This window comes from Rhinatrema bivittatum, chromosome 12, assembly GCF_901001135.1.
Source record: "Rhinatrema bivittatum chromosome 12, aRhiBiv1.1, whole genome shotgun sequence".
NCBI classification, from domain to species: Eukaryota; Metazoa; Chordata; class Amphibia; order Gymnophiona; family Rhinatrematidae; genus Rhinatrema; species Rhinatrema bivittatum.
Window position 1 is genome coordinate 14,989,232 of NC_042626.1, and position 16,345 is coordinate 15,005,576.

At 46.2% G+C, this 16,345-nt stretch overlaps 1 protein-coding gene across 6 annotated transcripts in view; it reads left to right on the plus strand.

Annotated features, from left to right (window-relative positions):
- Positions 1–16,345, plus strand: part of LOC115073798 (receptor-type tyrosine-protein phosphatase V-like) — an 80,178-nt gene that overhangs the window by 5,963 nt on the left and 57,870 nt on the right. For 3 of the 6 annotated variants that reach the window (XM_029572589.1, XM_029572593.1, XM_029572592.1), the window contains exons 2-7: positions 966–1,061; positions 9,929–10,068; positions 11,501–11,558; positions 13,232–13,498; positions 14,844–15,113; positions 15,883–16,155. In XM_029572589.1, the coding sequence (XP_029428449.1) occupies positions 1,028–1,061; positions 9,929–10,068; positions 11,501–11,558; positions 13,232–13,498; positions 14,844–15,113; positions 15,883–16,155 (1,042 nt within the window). In that variant the 5' untranslated portion in view covers positions 966–1,027. Of the gene's footprint in view, positions 1–965; positions 1,062–7,057; positions 7,161–9,928; positions 10,069–11,500; positions 11,559–13,231; positions 13,499–14,843; positions 15,114–15,882; positions 16,156–16,345 lie in introns of those variants that run through there. The other 3 variants (XM_029572590.1, XM_029572591.1, XM_029572595.1) reach the window with 3 other exon arrangements.

Sequence of the window (16,345 nt, forward strand, 5' to 3'; positions counted from 1 at the left end):
AACATATTGGTACTTTTTGATAAGTTGTATGCATTTCTAAAGAGCCATGTTGGAGCCCTACAGAATAACGGGCAGGTCAGGTTTTCTGATGGATGACAAATGAAGTGGAAACCTCTGGCTCTGCGAAATGGAAATGCATCTCCAGTTGGAGCTTGAAGGTGGAAGTGAGTTGTAAGAAGGAATTTTGACCAGGGAGTTGAAACAGTGCTCTGGTATTGCACCAAACTCCATTTATTTCTTTTCTGCTTCTTTCGCCTGTTGAGGGCTGGCAAAGAATGGGTACTTCCAACCTGTGAAACTTGGGTCTGTCATCCACTGTGCGACAGTGACAAAGGCAACATGTGCACTGCAGCTTAGATTTAAACATTTTGGGATTTCTTTCATACAAGTGCTTCATGGATATTGCTTTTTAAATAAAAAGCAGGTCTCCATTATTAAGAATCCACCATTCTCCTGGCTGCCATGCATGTAATGGGTTAAATCCAGAACTGGCTTAGCCTGATCTGGAACCGTATGGGTCACCTTTAATCTTCCTCCTATAGTACTCTCTCCCCTACCATTCTCCCCAGCCTCTGGCACCGGCCTCTTAGGCTCCATTATTTTCTAAAATGTACAAATCCTGTCCTGGTTTGAATTATCCATTGAAGTCTGAAAGTCTCGGTTTTTGGTTGTTTGTTTTTAGCATTCTTGTGGCTTTTTCTTTTACTGTTGATTGGAATGGAAAGTCTGATTGCAGAGCAGCAGCAGCAGCACCACTTGTGTCTCCAGGACTGATCCCAGCCTGGGGTGCTTAGGGGACGAAGGAAAGGCAGAACCAAGGCCTGGCACGGGAGGAATTCCTGTCCCTCTCGGAGGGGCTGCGGCTTCGTGCTAAGCAGCTCGCTTTGTTTAAGAGAGAAACTCCCCTTTCTTTGACAAAGAAAAAAAAACCACAGAAACTTCTGTTGTTGTTCCACTTTCTGCAGTGCATTTGAATGGGAGATGAAAGCAGCAGGACCAAGGACATCGGATCTTGCACAGCTGTCACATGACCCTGCTCCTGGCGCGAACCTTCTGGCCAGGTCTGGTTGTTCCACTTGTCTCCTAGAGCATTGTGGGATCTGTAGTCCCTGCCTTTCCCATGTGAAATCAGAAGTGCACCCGGGAGGGATGTGTCCAAGTCCAGGACTGTCCTACAATCTCCTTCCAGGAACTGGGTACTTGTGGGCTAAAACAAAATGACTACCTCCAATCCTCCTTTGTCATTGTGAGTGGTTCACTCCTTTCCCAGCACCATCGTGATCTTTATCAGCGACCCCCCATGAGGGCATCACCCTGACCCCTGTAAGGCTGCAAAGCCAAGGGACAGGGCTATAATTAAGGGCGCATGCAAGAAATGTGCAAATATGTAAGAAATAGGTCCAGGGGGAGAGAAGGAATTAGAAGCAAGAGCCACAGGAGAAGCCAGAGTCAGGAAATGGGGGAGCTGCAGGGCTTGTGGCACGAGAAAAGGCATTGATTTATTTATTTACTTAGTGTGTTTCTTTACCACTTATCAATAAATCTGAACGGTGTACAAATCTAAAGCATTCATAATATCAATCACAGAGCACATTGATGTATTCTCATTGACAGGGGCCTAAGAAAAACGGGAGATGGGCTCCGCTGTTTGGGCAGGAACGTGAATGAAATTAATCAGTTTAAAAGTGGTCAGAGGGGGTCAGCCAGACAGACCTAAGGATTTCTTATAAGACCACGTTCCCAGCAGGAAGCGAAGCTAAAAGTAAAAGTGGCCTTTCTCAGTCACACTGCGCCTGGGAGGATTCCCACTGACCTCACACGAAATGAGATTATTATTATTATTATCTGTTCAATCTGCAGCAGAATGCAAAACATAACATCAATACCTATCGCTACCGACAATACCCACAAAGTGACCTAAAGACCAACATAGAAGAAAACCGAATCCCAGCTGCTCTCACTCTCATCTGCCCATGCCCCGGGTCTGGTTCTGGCCTTCATCCGGTCAGCATTTATTAATAACTGTCCCAGAAACCAGAGCAAGAAGGTTTTCAGTTGTGCAAAGAAGCCTGGGAGAGAGTTCTTTCACCTTTACAAGGCGGGTGAGAGCCTCCTTGACCTTGAGGATCATCTGCTGCTGCTGCTAAGAAGGGATGTGAATCGTTTTTTGACGATTTAAAACAATCGTCAGATATATTTTAAATTGTCAAAAATCGTTAGAGCCGCGATACAATAACAATTCCCCCGATTTATCGTCAAAAAATTGTAAATCGGGGGAGGGGGGAGGGCGGGAAAACCAGCACACCAAAACAACCCTAAAACCCCACCCCAACCCTTTAAAACAAATCCCCCACCCTCCCGAACCCCCCCAAAATGTTTTAAATTACCTGGGGTCCAGGGGGGGGTCCCGGCGCGATCTCCTGCTCTCGGGCCACGGCTGCGTTAACAGAAATGGCGCCGGTGGCCCTTTGCCCTTACCATATGACAGGGCAAAGGTAGCGCCAGCACCATTTTGGTTCCTGTCACCCGACGTCACGAGTGCAGGAGATCGCTCCCGGACCCCTGCTGGACGCCCAGGGACTTTTGGCCAGCTTGGGGGGGCTTCCTGACCCCCACAAGACTTGCCAAATGTCCAGCGGGGGTCCAGGAGCGACCTCCTGCACTCGCGCCGTATTGCCAATATTCAAAATGGTGCCGGCGCTACTTTTGCCCTCACTATGTTGTTTTGGTGTGCCGGTTTTCCCGCCCTCCCCCGATTTATGATTTTTTACGATTTAAAAAAAACAAACCATGACGATCAGATTTCCCTCCCCCCCCCCAGCCAAAATCGATCGTTAAGATGATCAATCACACGATTCACATCCCTACTGCTAAGCTGTTAGGATGCGCTTTTGCATTGCCTTCTGTTTATTATGGGGGATTGCTTCTGTCTGTAGGCATCTATCTTGTTTTGTAGCTGTGTTTGTATTTATTCTGCGTTTTATGTTTGCAGTTTTGTAATCCGCTGAGCATCATTGATGTTAAGCTCCGTGGAGTAGAAATAGTTGGAAATAAAAAAAACAAAACAAAAATGATGCCATGGCGTTAGGTCTGATTGGTGCCCGCAGGGGACGCAGAAACCTCATTTAGGACATCGCTGCCAATCTAGGGGTGTGCAGGCCAAACAAAATGGTCCTGGGGGGAGGTCTCTGACCAAATTTCGTTTTGCTGTGGGGGTTCTTTTTCGTTTCCTTTTTGTTTGTTTTCATTTGCCATAACAAAGGAAACAAAAACAAATCCGACTGTTTTGGTTTCATTTGAAAATGAAACGAAACAAGGGTGTTTTATTGCCTGTTGAAAGAATGCATGTCCCCAGCGGCGGGAGGTCAGGGGAAATACAGCTCGGAGAATCTGGGGACCAGCTTTAATAACTGGGGAGAGTCTCCACGCTTCCCGGCAGTTTTTGTGAACGCAGAAGGATACAGAGATAGTCTGACTCGCTTTTTAAAAATGAATTTTCAGCAATACTCAGCAGGTAAAGGTTAAACTCCCAACCACAAGAAAAATAGGTTGAAACCAGTTTTAATGTTTCCATTAAAATGACTCTGCAACCTTTTCCTAATATACAGCACTGCCTTGGTTTAGGATTTCCGCTGATGTTTCAGATAAACACAGATCTTGCCTTAAACCAATTTTTGGTGAAAAGAGCCATTCAAATGCAGGACTTCTCCTGCAGTGCCTTTTTTTTTTGCCAGGATTCTTCGTTTCCTCCCATGGAACAATGTTTTTTTTCTTTCCGTCAGACATACTGTAATCCATGTCTGCAATTAATAAGTTACAAGGCCCCCAACCCCCTCCTCACTAGTCTGGCACCAGAGGGGCAAATCTCTGGCCTCCCACAAAGGCCTCAGTTTTGTAACATTTGGAGCAAGGGTGAGGGGTGTGCATAAGTTCCTGGCCAGGACAGAACCAGGGTGACCCTATGGTCCCGTGTCGTCAGGGTCAGGCTTAGTCCAGTCCTGGGGCAATGTGCGTATGGGGAGTGGGGGAGGTGGATTGAAACTTGGACTGCTGCCACCCAGTGCTGTTCCTGTTCTGCAGGGGGGCACAGGGGGGAGAAGCTGCTGCCATCCAGTTCCAGTTCTCTAGTGGGACTGTGGGGGGAGGGGGAGGGGAAGCTTGTATTGCTGCTGCCCGTGCTGTGCATGGGGGAGGAGGGGGAGAGAGGTACAGCAGCCATGAGAGGAGGAGGGGGGAGAGAGGAGGACCCTTGCCTTGCTGCTGTACCTGTTTTATCAATGGGCAGATGACTTTGCTTTCTACTGCTCTCAGCTTGGCCCCTTCAGTAAGGACTGAGTCTGTGGGATGTTCACTAGGAAATCATTAAAAAAAAAGGATGTCGGTCTCTTGAGTTCCGCTTTCTTCACAATAACCCACATTTAAGCAGGTATTGCTCTGTACAGTGTTAATGGATGCTATTCCTTAGGCTTTGTAGGAAATACATTAGCGTTTCGTTATTCCTTTCCTTCTATTTTTGTTTTTCCGCATGGTAAAAAAAGGAAAATTAATTGCTGCTTTCTGTCATTTTTTGTTTTGGAAGCAACAAGAAATGGAAGAACAAATGTCGTTGACGTTTTCGGGTCATTTCAAAACGAAAGCACATCCCTAAATACACGGATAAGGAGCAGCATGTTGGCGCCCTGTAACTTTCAGCTATGAATGATGACCTCCCATGCAATCCATATACTATTTTTAAGAAAAAGGGAGGGTGGGTCCGTTTTCTTGGCAGACACCTTCGTACTCCAGACAGAGCCCCGATGTTGTCTACAGTGTAACATTTCCAAAGGATGCATGCAGCCTCCTCGGGGGTGGAATCCTGGCTACTGATTTTATGCGCTGAATGTTGCTGTCCTTTGAAAATCTCCCTGCTTGTTATAGGACTCCTCAGTAGGGGGATAAGAACATAAGAAATTGCCATGCTGGGACAGACCAAGGGTCCATCAAGCCCAGCATCCTGTTTCCAACAGAGGCCAAACCAGGCCACAAGAACCTGGCAATTATCCAAACACTAAGAAGATCCCATGCTACTGATGCAATTAATAGCAGTGGCTATTCCCTAAGTAAACTTGATTAATAGCCATTAATGGACTTCTCCTCCAAGAACCCATCCAAACCTTTTTTGAACCCAGCTACACTAACTGCACTAACCACATCCTCTGGCAACAATTTGCAGAGCTTTATTGTGCGTTGAGTGAAAAAGAATTTTCTCCGATTAGTCTTAAATGTCCTACTTGCTAATTTCATGGAATGCCTCCATGTCTTTCTATTATTCGAAAGTGTAAATAACCGAGTCACATCTACTCGTTCAAGACCTCTCATGATTTTAAACACCTCTATCATATCCCCCCCTCAGCCGTCTTTTTTCCAAGCTGAACAGCCCTAACCTCTTCAGCCTTTCCTCATAGGGGAGCTGTTCCATCCCCTTTATCATTTTGGTTGCCCTTCTCTGTACCTTCTCCATCGCAACTATATCTTTTTTGAGATGCGGCGACCAGAATTGTACACAGTATTCAAGGTGCTGTCTCACCATGGAGCGATACAGAGGCATTATGACATTTTCCGTTCTATTAACCATTCCCTTCCTAATAATTCCTAACATTCTATTTGCTTTTTTGACTGCTGCAGCACACTGAACAGACAGTTTTAAAGTATTATCCACTATGATGCCTAGATCTCTTTCCTGGATGGTAGCCCCTAATATGGAACCTAACATTGTGTAATTACAGCAAGGGTTATTTTTCCCTATATGCAACACCTTGCAGTTGTCCACATTAAATTTCATCTGTCATTTGGATGCCCAATCTTCCAGTCTTGCAAGGTCCTCCTGTAATGGATCACAATCCGCTTGTGATTTAACTACTCTGAATAATTTTGTATCATCCGCAAATTTGATAACCTCACTCATCGTATTCCTTTCCAGATCATTTATAAATATATTGAAAAGCACCGGTCCAAGTACAGATCCCTGAGGCACTTCACTGTTTACCCTTTCCACTGAGAAAATTGTCCATTTAATCCTACTCTCTGTTTCCTGTCTTTAACCAGTTTGTAATCCACGAAAGGACATCGCCTCCTATCCCATGACTTTTTAGTTTTCTTAGAAGCCTCTCATGAGGGACTTTGTCAAACGCCTTCTGAAAATCCAAATACACCACACCTACCGGTTCACCTTTATCCACATGTTTATTAACCCCTTCAAAAAAATGAAGCAGATTTGTTAGGCAGGACTTCCCTTGGGTAAATCCATGTTGACTGTGTTCCATTAAACCATGCCTTTCTATATGCTCTGTGATTTTGATCTTGAGAATAGGGAAGACCTTGTGAGACTGGAAAATTGGGCATCCAAATGGCAGATGAAATTTAATGTGGATAAGTGCAAGGTGATGCATATAGGGAAAAATAACCCATGCTATAATTACACGATGTTGGGTTCCATATTAGGTGCTACAACCCAAGAAAGAGATCTAGGCGTCATAGTGGATAACACATTGAAATCGTCGGTTCAGTGTGCTGCGGATTGGATAAGTTCTTGGAGGAGAAGTCCATTACCTGCTATTAAGTTCACTTAGAGAATAGCCACTGCCATTAGCAATGGTTACATGGAATAGACTTAGTTTTTGGGTACTTGCCAGGTTCTTATGGCCTGGATTGGCCACTGTTGGAAACAGGATGCTGGGCTTGATGGACCCTTGGTCTGACCCAGTATGGCATTTTCTTATGATGTTATGTTCTTAAGTGTTAGGTTCTTTCTTTTCTTCCCTGCAACGTGCCTCGAACAAGGATGGCACTCTAGATCTGCTCCCTTTTAAAACTTCCCTGTGATGGAAGTGTTAATCATCCCAGCCTGGAGACCTAGTTTTGCAAGAACACATTACCAACTTTAAATCATTAAAAAAAAAAAAAAAAGCAGCCAATAAAAATCCCTTGGACAATTAGAGATTAGTCCCTGGGTGGGGCAGGTTGTGCACAGGCAATTAGGTGCCTTCGCCTGCTGTCCCCAGCACACTTACTGGGATGCTAGATCAGTACAGACAGAGGCTCAGTCACCATACTGGGAAGGAACCATTTAAACTGGAGCGCTCCGTGGAATGCTGGTAAACCACCACTGTAAGCCACGCTGGGTAATTATCTTATTTGGAAACAAGAATGTCTTTCTCTTGTCTGGTTAGCTTTACATGGCGTCCTTTCTGTAATTTCAAGGTTAAATTTAGCTCTTTTTTTTTTTTTCTTTTTTGAGAACAGGGTAGAGTCGGTCACTCCCCATGTCTCAGCATTTCAAAATCTGAACTTGCCTTCTGCCATGAGAAAGCAGAGGTGGCTGTAGGGTTTTTTTTGTTTGTTTTTTTTCACTTGAATCCACAAACTTGTCTGGTTGTTAAGATTTTACCATGAATATTCATCGACTCTATCTGCATGCATGTAGCCCAGGAACTGGGATAATTTACTTATTTTGGCATCTCTGCATGTCAGACCTGTCTGTGGTCCTCCAGGACTGGACTAGCTTAGGGGTAGGTTGATGATGGCAGGAGATTTGTGCAGGTAAGTGGAACCAAGATGCATTAACTTCAAGAATAGTGTTCTAACACCAGGTTTTACACTGGAAAATGAGAGATGTCATGATTATGCATTACTTTTCATAAATGCTCAAACAGTTTTACAAGTATCTGTCACCCTGCTGTGATTAGCAGCACTAAGTACTCCCCAGCACTGATTCAGCATCAGCTCTCTCTAGCACTGTAACTCACTCCCCAGCACTGCCTCTACTCCCCAGCACTGTCCCTCATTCTCCAGCACTGTCCCTCACTCTCCAGCACTGCTCTCAGCATTGGCTTAGCTCTCCCCAGCACTGCTTCCAGCACTGACTCAGCTCTCCTTAGCACTGCCCCTCACTCCCTAGCACTGGTTTAGCTTTCCCCAGCACTGGCTCAGTTCTCCTCAGCACTGCCCCTCACTCCCTAGCACTGGCTCAACTCTCCCCAGCATTGCCCTCAGCACTGGCTCAGCTCTCCTCAGCACTGCCCCTCACTCCCTTGCACTGGCTCAGCTCTCCCCAGCACTGCCTCCAGCACTGACTTAGCTCTCCTTACCACTGCCCGTCACTCCCTAGCACTGGTTCAGCTTTCCCCAGCACTGGCTCAGTTCTCCTCAGCACTGCCCCTCACTCCCTAGCACTGGCTCAACTCTCCCCAGCATTGCCCTCAGCACTGGCTCAGCTCTCCTCAGCACTGCCCCTCACTCCCTTGCACTGGCTCAGCTCTCCCCAGCACTGCCTCCAGCACTGACTTAGCTCTCCTTACCACTGCCCGTCACTCCCTAGCACTGGTTCAGTTTTCCCCAGCACTGGCTCAGCTCTCCTCAGCACTGGCCCTCACTCCCTAGCACTGGCTCAACTCTCCCCAGCATTGCCCTCAGCAGTGGCTCAGCTCTCCTCAGCACTGCCCCTCACTCCCTTGCAGTGGCTCAGCTCTCCCCAGCACTGCCTCCAGCACTGACTTAGCTCTCCTTACCACTGCCCGTCACTCCCTAGCACTGGTTCAGCTTTCCCCAGCACTGGCTCAGTTCTCCTCAGCACTGCCCCTCACTCCCTAGCTCTGGCTCAGCTCTCCCCAGCACTGCCCTCAGCACTGGCTCAGCTCTTCCTAGCACTGCCTCTCTCAACCACTGCTCTAGATCTCCCTCATGATTCCCAGCACAAACAAGTCCATCACACACAAATAATTATATCTTTGTATGAATCAGCTCTAATTTCAGTAAAAAAAAAACCAACCCAACAGTTGTCCATTTGCATATACTGGTTTTCCTGAAACCCAAACCTGAGCAGTCCTCAAGGAGAGAGAATCCAAGACAAGTAAAACGTCCCTTTTACAGAAGTCCTGAATCTTGTGCAGGATTCGCTTGGCTGCAAAACTATTTACCCAGGAGAGTTTCCGAGTTAAAGACAGAAACTGGCAACATTTCACCTTGGCAAAACATTTTACTGTATTTTTTTTTTTTTTTAATATTCTAAAAAAAGAGAGAGAAAAAAGGAAAGAGAAAGTCACAAACTGTAACAAAAAGGGCAAACGTTGCCAGCTTTTGCCAGTTTCAGCAAAACGTTTAATGGTGGATTCAGACCTATATTTAGATTTTTATAAATTTTTTTGTTTTTTTTTAATCTTTTCCTCTGCGAGGGTGAGGGGCCTTGTTTGTACTGCTTTCCTTGTAAATATTTCCACACACCATAGCCAGCCCAGCCGTCCCCTCTGTTGCTCTCCACCATGGCTGGGCAACCACAGCTGCTGGACTTGGTAGCCTCCCCTTGGCTTCCCCGAGCCTTGATCAAAGTAGGGCAACCTGAAATGGTCTCCCTTCCCAAACATTGCGCGCTAGCCCTGCATTCGAGTCCCAGTTTCCCAGTGAATCATCCTCTCCGTTTTGAGAACACCTCCTCCCCTCCCCTCCGGGCCGTTTCTCCGTCTGTCCTGTTTCGCTGAGTAAGCAGTATCCTTGCCAACGTTGAAGCCTTGGAGAATATCTCCAGTCTGAAAATCCACATCTGAAAATCTGTCCTGAACTGAAGGAAGGAGGGGGAAAGGGGGGGTGGGATATGAACTAGTAGTAAAAAAAAACCCCCAACAAAACCCAGAAATACACAGGCCCCCATGTCCACCCCACACAGGCAGAACCAACCTCTCTCCCACACGCGCTATAACGCTCTCTCCCTTGCGCTCACATGCACGAAACACCCCCCCCCCCCAAAAAAAAAAACCTGCGCGAGCGCACACGAGGCTTCCAAATCCAGCTGCTTCCCAACATCTGCAGCAGCTGTGCAGTAACTGGCTAGCGAGGCAGCGTCTCGGCACCCTGATGTCATTCCGTGGCTTCTGAATCTTGAAACATGTGGTTACAGAGCTCTGCCCACAGTCTCTGCAAGGAGAATCGCGACTGAGAATTCCCCCTCCCAGCCCTGAATCCACACCGATGAAGAAGGCGCTGCTGGTTTTTCTTCTGAGGGCTCTGCCTTGGTTCCCGGGAATCAGATTTGTCCAGGTAAGATCTTCTCTTATTGAAAATGCCAGATCCCAAACTTTTCCAGTCCCTTCTACTGCCTGCCTGCTCCCAGACATTGGCGATGCCTTAACAGCTGGACTAAATTATGTACGTCCCCAATTATGTTTGCTAGTTCTTTTTTTTTTTTTTTTTTTGTAAATCATGAAATTAGATATTGTTGTTCTCATAAGGGAGAAGCTGTGGAGCTGGGCGGCTGAGATTGTTCAGGGAAGGGAGCAGCAAAATGAAATGGTGTTGAGAGAGAAATTCGGCCAGCTTGCTGGGTGCAGATGATACCTTTTATTAAGCTAATGAATGAGTTAAGTTTGGAATGAAGGGATAATTCCAGAGTTTGCAAGGGAATCACTTCCTGGAGGAAGGCTTCTTTTGGTAGCTGTCCCATTCATCCCTCGTGGTGTACCTTGATGCCTGTGCCGTGGAAGCAGGCCTACACCTCCCACAATGCACTGGGTTGCAGGACTGGCCTAAGATCTCCCTCCAGGGGCCAGGGCCACATGGCAGCTCTGGAGCAGGGGAGGGTTATAGACTGAAGCTTCAGGGAATGGTCTTTAAGTCTTCTGACGGTTACAGCCCACGCTCCACTGTTCATTTACTCCCTGGGTAACCTTCAGCAGCATCAGTTAATCCCTCTGTGCCAACCTTAGCTTGTAAGCTATGCAGTTATTTAAAAACTTGTATACACAAACTTCCATACAAATTTGCGTTCACAGTGTCCCGTTGAGGAAGGGACATCGTGTGAATTGTGTGGCACTGTGCACACTGCTGCTGCACTATAAAAAGATAACCAATATTATGTACGTACTGTGATCATTGTGCAGGATTGAACGATGGGGTAAATACCTGAGGCATGGTTAGTTATCATGAGGGTCCCAAGAACAGTTTTCACAGTTCAGTCTGCTACTCATGGAGGAATCACTTTAAAAATAATAAGCGCAACAATTTTGTGGTTTGTACTTGTGTTGCATAGTAGGGGTGGGTAGAGAAAAACCTCTTGGTCCTCCCAATTTATCCGGGTGCCCCCAAACGAGGACATTTCTGCAGATCCCAGTCCATCTCCGGTTGCCTTTTCCTCCGCCCTCTGTGTTTTTTGTTCCATCTGCTGCACTTGATGTTTCGAATGTGACATGCAAGTCGTTGTTGGCTCTGCTACCTTTCGTGTCTCAGCGGATGCTGGACCCTCTTCCTGATGGCTGTGCGGTTAAAGGGAAGGGATCGGTTTCCAGTCTTGTTCATCTGGCATCTTTTTGTGAAGCCACTGAAAGAAAATGTTTTTGTACTGTGTGCCTGCTTTGTGGTGGCTTCTTACCACCGCCACAAAGCGTCGTTTCTCTGTAGGAGTTGGGAGCAGCAAATGCGGAGAGAGAGGGCTCTCGTTCTCTGAATCTTTTTTTTTTTTTTTCTTTTTCCCTAGGCCAACAGCTGCAACAGCAATACGACCTCACAAGGATCTGATGAGGCAGGAGAAACAGGTAACTAGCACGTTTTTTGCTTTCCATTTGTCGCTCCTGAGATACTTACCGCTTTGCTCTTCTAACTTGCAACATGCCAGAATGACCAGTACCTACACCCCAAACCTTTTCTGTCTAAGCCTGTGTTGAAGACTCGCTAACAAAGCAAATTCCCCATCCAGCTTACCTTCTACTAAGCCTTCAACAGAGGAGACCATTTAATAGATTAATTGTAGGTTGTTTTCATCGGTCAATCAAGAGAACATGTGTAGAAGCGAGGGAGAGAAAATATTGAAAAAATGGAAATGTTTTGTAAGCTGACTGGAAGGGCATCTGGGGAAGACAGATATATCCGGGGCATTCACCGTCTTACACTGTATAGAGATTCGGGATATAGCAGCAGAGTTCAGGGGCAGTAGTAAAGCAAGATTAATCAATATTAAGCTCTGGAATTCGTGGCCAGAGGATGTGGTTAGGGCAATTAGTGTAGCTGGGTTTAAAAAAGGTTTCAATAAATTCCTGAACGAGAAGTTCATAAACTGCTATTAATAAAGTTGACTTAGGGAATAGCCACTGCTATTACTGGCATCAGTAGCATGAGATCTATTTAATGTTTGGGTACTTGCCAGGTATTTGTAGCCTGGATTGCCCACTGCTGGAAACAGGATGCTGGCCTTATTGGGCCATCAGTCTGACTCAGTATGGCATGTTCTTATGTTCTTAATATCAATTGGCATTGAGGAAGATTTGTACTCACTCCAGAACTTTGTTGCTGATTGCACATAGAGCAGGCCAAAAAAGGTAGGATAGAGAGTTAAATATAATTCACTAAAGTGGGTTACAAGACCTGTTTGACAAATATAACAGGTACACATAGACAGAATGGAGCTACTCTACATGCAATGCCCTCCTGTCTCACAGCAATAATGTAATGTTTATTTGCTATATTTCTGTTTCTTAACTTGATTTTATTTTGTAATCTGCTTTATAATAGTTTTAATTGTTTGATATGTTCCATGTAAACCGCCATCCAGGCGATAGTTATCTCTGTTACTTGTAAACCGGAGTGATATGTATATTATACCGGAACTTCCGGTATATAAAAACCAAAAATAAAATAAATAAATTTCCTGGTTTTCTTGCATATTTCTCACAGTACCTGTAGATAATGAGGACATCGGGGTAGTGTCACATGTCAGGAATGAACCTCACTTTTAAACCAGGATATGTGGGTAGGATCTCAGTCTCTCAAACATGCCTCAAGCTCTCTTCTTAATACCTGCATTGCGTCAAAGAAAGCTTTCTTCTGAAGCTCACAGGGTGTAGTATGTGCAGGGATCATATTAGTAGACCTGGGATGGTTTCGCTGTCTTTCTGTCATATTTTCATAGTCTTTGGTTGCATCTGGTTGACCAACATGGCAATCATACATAGCTATTGTGCAGAGGCTTCAGGACCAGCATTGCACACAAGGGATCCTTGTGGTGTTGAAAGCTCGTAGTCTGGATAGACAGACACAGACAGACATCCTCCTCTTGCGATGTCTTTCACTTTGATTTAATTAAAGGTATTGCAACCTGCAAAAGTGTCTATCACAATCAATGCATCGAAACACAGCAGCCACCCCCAAATGAACTGAAGCTGCTGGACTCTCGCTCTTAGCATTGTTAATTTAATATTTGTTTTAATTGTAGGGCGGTGGCTGAATTTGACGGTCAGTAACCAGGGCAGCACCGACAGTCTTCTTTTGACATGGAAGGGGCCGGCGGTGGACGTTTTGGGATATTACCTTGTCCTCTCTGAACTTGGCAGGGGGACGGTGATACGGAATGAGTCGGCTTCATCGGGCACCACCAGTTTTCAGTTCCTGGGCCTGGCTCCAGGGACTGGCTACAATGCTGGCGTCACCGCTCTCTTTGAATGCTCCAAGACATCCACCCAAACCATTACCGAATGGACAAGTAAGAATTCTGTGACATAAATTCATCTTGCTTTGCTCCAGAAATTGCCCCGGGGCACTGGTTATCCCCAAAGGTGTGATCCAGTTTGGGTTAGCGCCTGGCTCTTTATTATATTTTTTCAGGACAGGTCGATACTGTCTCGATTTTACCCCTACTTTATTCATGGACTTCTAGAGGTCCATACCGAGTAGTCCAGTGAGTGGAATGTTCGGTGGAATGCACCCAGATAAGCAGCCCAGCCCGCTGAATAAACCTGGATAAAGTTATCGGAATAACTTTAAGGCAGGTATTTGTCCCACCAGGCTTACCTGGCTAAGTTTTTGTTCAGGCAGCGCTGCCCAGAAAAAGTGAAACGTCACCCCAGGACTGTCTCCACCTGCCCCCTCCACATTGCCTTGTAGTGCCCGGATACGTTTTGCGCAGGCAGAATTTAGCCAGGGAGTGGAGGAAAACGTCTAAATCTCAGGTTTTGTCTGTCTGAAATCCAAAGTTTAGCTGGACAAACTCTTGGGATATTGATTTTGTAGTTTCTGCTTTTCACAGGGAAATCAGAAGTGCAAATCCTTGCTGGATTAGTTCACCTTTTCACTTTGAACTGGGCTGCAGCTGCACAACTGTGTCAGCACTGGTAAAGAAGTTACCGGTCTCTTAAATTAGACCAGTGCGATCAGTGAATGCTATTATCAGGGCTTCCCAAACCTGCTGTTGGGACCCCACGTTACTCATGAGCTAAATTTGCATGCATTGGAAGCCCAGAATATGCACATTTATCTCAAGCATAATCACACTGGATAGCCTGAAAACCTGAGGACAGGTTTGGGAACCACTGGCCTAGTTCTTATAAAAGCTTTTCTTGTGGCTGCCCCAACCTCTTTGAATTTCCCGGATTTTTTTAAGCATGCGATCACCGTTTAATTAACTAACGTACAGAGTATTGAAGAAATCTCAAGGAACCCAGTGTGGTCTTGAAAGCTCCTGTCCATAATCTGCTCAGTGAAAGGGGGTTGCAGCCTGCAGAGAGTCCAGTCTGCATCTGTGTCCCCAGGTGTTCAGGTCCTGTTTGGATCCAAGGAATGCTGTTGTATTGTCTATGCCAGCGGTCCCCAACCCTGTCCTGGGGGGGCCCACCAGCCAATCGGATTTTCAGGATATCCAGAATGAATATGCATGAGAGAAAATTTGCATGCACCGCCTCCATAACATGCAAATTTTCTCTCATGCATATTCATTCTGGATATCCTGAAAACCCGACTGGCTGGTGGGCCCTCCCCAGGACAGGGTTGGGGAGCACTGGTCTATGCAGTTTGCGCTGCCGGACGGCCTCATGGCGGTTTCTTGCTCTTAGGCCCTTCCCCTCCTTCAGAGGTGCTCCTCCGGAACCCCGGCTCCTCCTCCACTCTGACTGCGGCCTGGGTGGGCTCCTCAGGGGCAGAGTGGCACTACCTGACCCTGTACGACATGCTCTCCGGCACGGTAATCAGAACTGAGTCGGCCAGAAGAGGCACCTATAACGTCACCTTTCACGATTTGAGCCCAGGCACTCCGTTCCTCCTGGAGCTCAGTGCAGGCTCCGGACCCTACAGGACAGTGGGACCCAATGCTACCACCTGGACAGGTAAGTGCTGACCTCTGCTACTTCTTACAGAAGTGCAGATGTGTGCTCCATTAATGCTTGCAATAGGATTGCTGAGGCTTGGATATCCATTAGAAGAGGCACTATCAGGGACTCTAGCATATTTTTATAAAAGGCATTTTTTACCACATTCATTTATTATACCGAGAAAATGCACCAGGTCTTAGACTACCTCTTTTAGGAGATGGCTTCAGGAGACAGGGCCTGGCCCCTGGTCTGCTGCTATCGGCTTTCCTTCCATTGCTGTTCATCTGTTTTGTTCTTTTGGGGGGTGGCTTTTGGTTTAGCAGTGGGTCCTTCAAAAGCTTTTAATTGCTTTTAATTACAACCTCCTTACCATTTGAAGAAATGCATCACTCACCTAAGCGGGCTTTATTGCAGGCTTTGTGGGATTACCACTGTTAAATATAAAGACAGGAGAAGATTTCTTCTACTTAGACAGCAAAGGGCTAACTGTGTAGTTAATCAGCCCAAGAGAGGAGGGGGACCGTTGCCTGGCAACCTGGGACATGTTAATCACTTTTTGTGTAGGTGACCAATAATCTGAGTAACCTCCTTTCCTGTGTGCTGATTCATCCCCCCTTGGGTTCTTTCCTGTGCAAGGCTCCCATTATGTTTTTCTGTTTTATCTTAAATTCCACAGTAAAATTTGTTAGCTACAACTTTCAGAGTGAGACTCCACTAATTTCTTCAAAGTAGTAACTCTGCTACCAGCCATAACTCTGATAGAATCTGCTTCCATTCTCCCTAGCTCCGTTAGCTCCTGTGAAGGTGAGTCTGAGAAACACTGGAGAAGCCAAGTCATTGCACGCCCATTGGGAGAAGTCATCGGGATCAAGGGATAGATACCAGTTGACTCTGCACAAAGTGGACCCCAGAACACTGGTGAAGAACATATCTGTAGGAAAAGATGTGACCCATCTGGAATTACTGGGGTTGATCCCTGGAACCCAATATGTAGTTCAAGTTACAGCCATTTCCGGAGCTTATGGAGCATCTTCCCAGGACGCAAAAGCCTGGACATGTAAGTAACACAGACCTCTGGGGCTGCCGGCTGGCTCCATGTCACTGAAAAAGACTGAGCCAGTTCTGGTTTTGACCTATGGCATGCTTGGACCTGTAGTTCCAATTTCTGTAAGAAAAGCAGACTTAAAGTCCATGTATGGAGTAAGGTAAAACAGGGCCTGGATCAGCCTGACCAGAAGAAATGATCA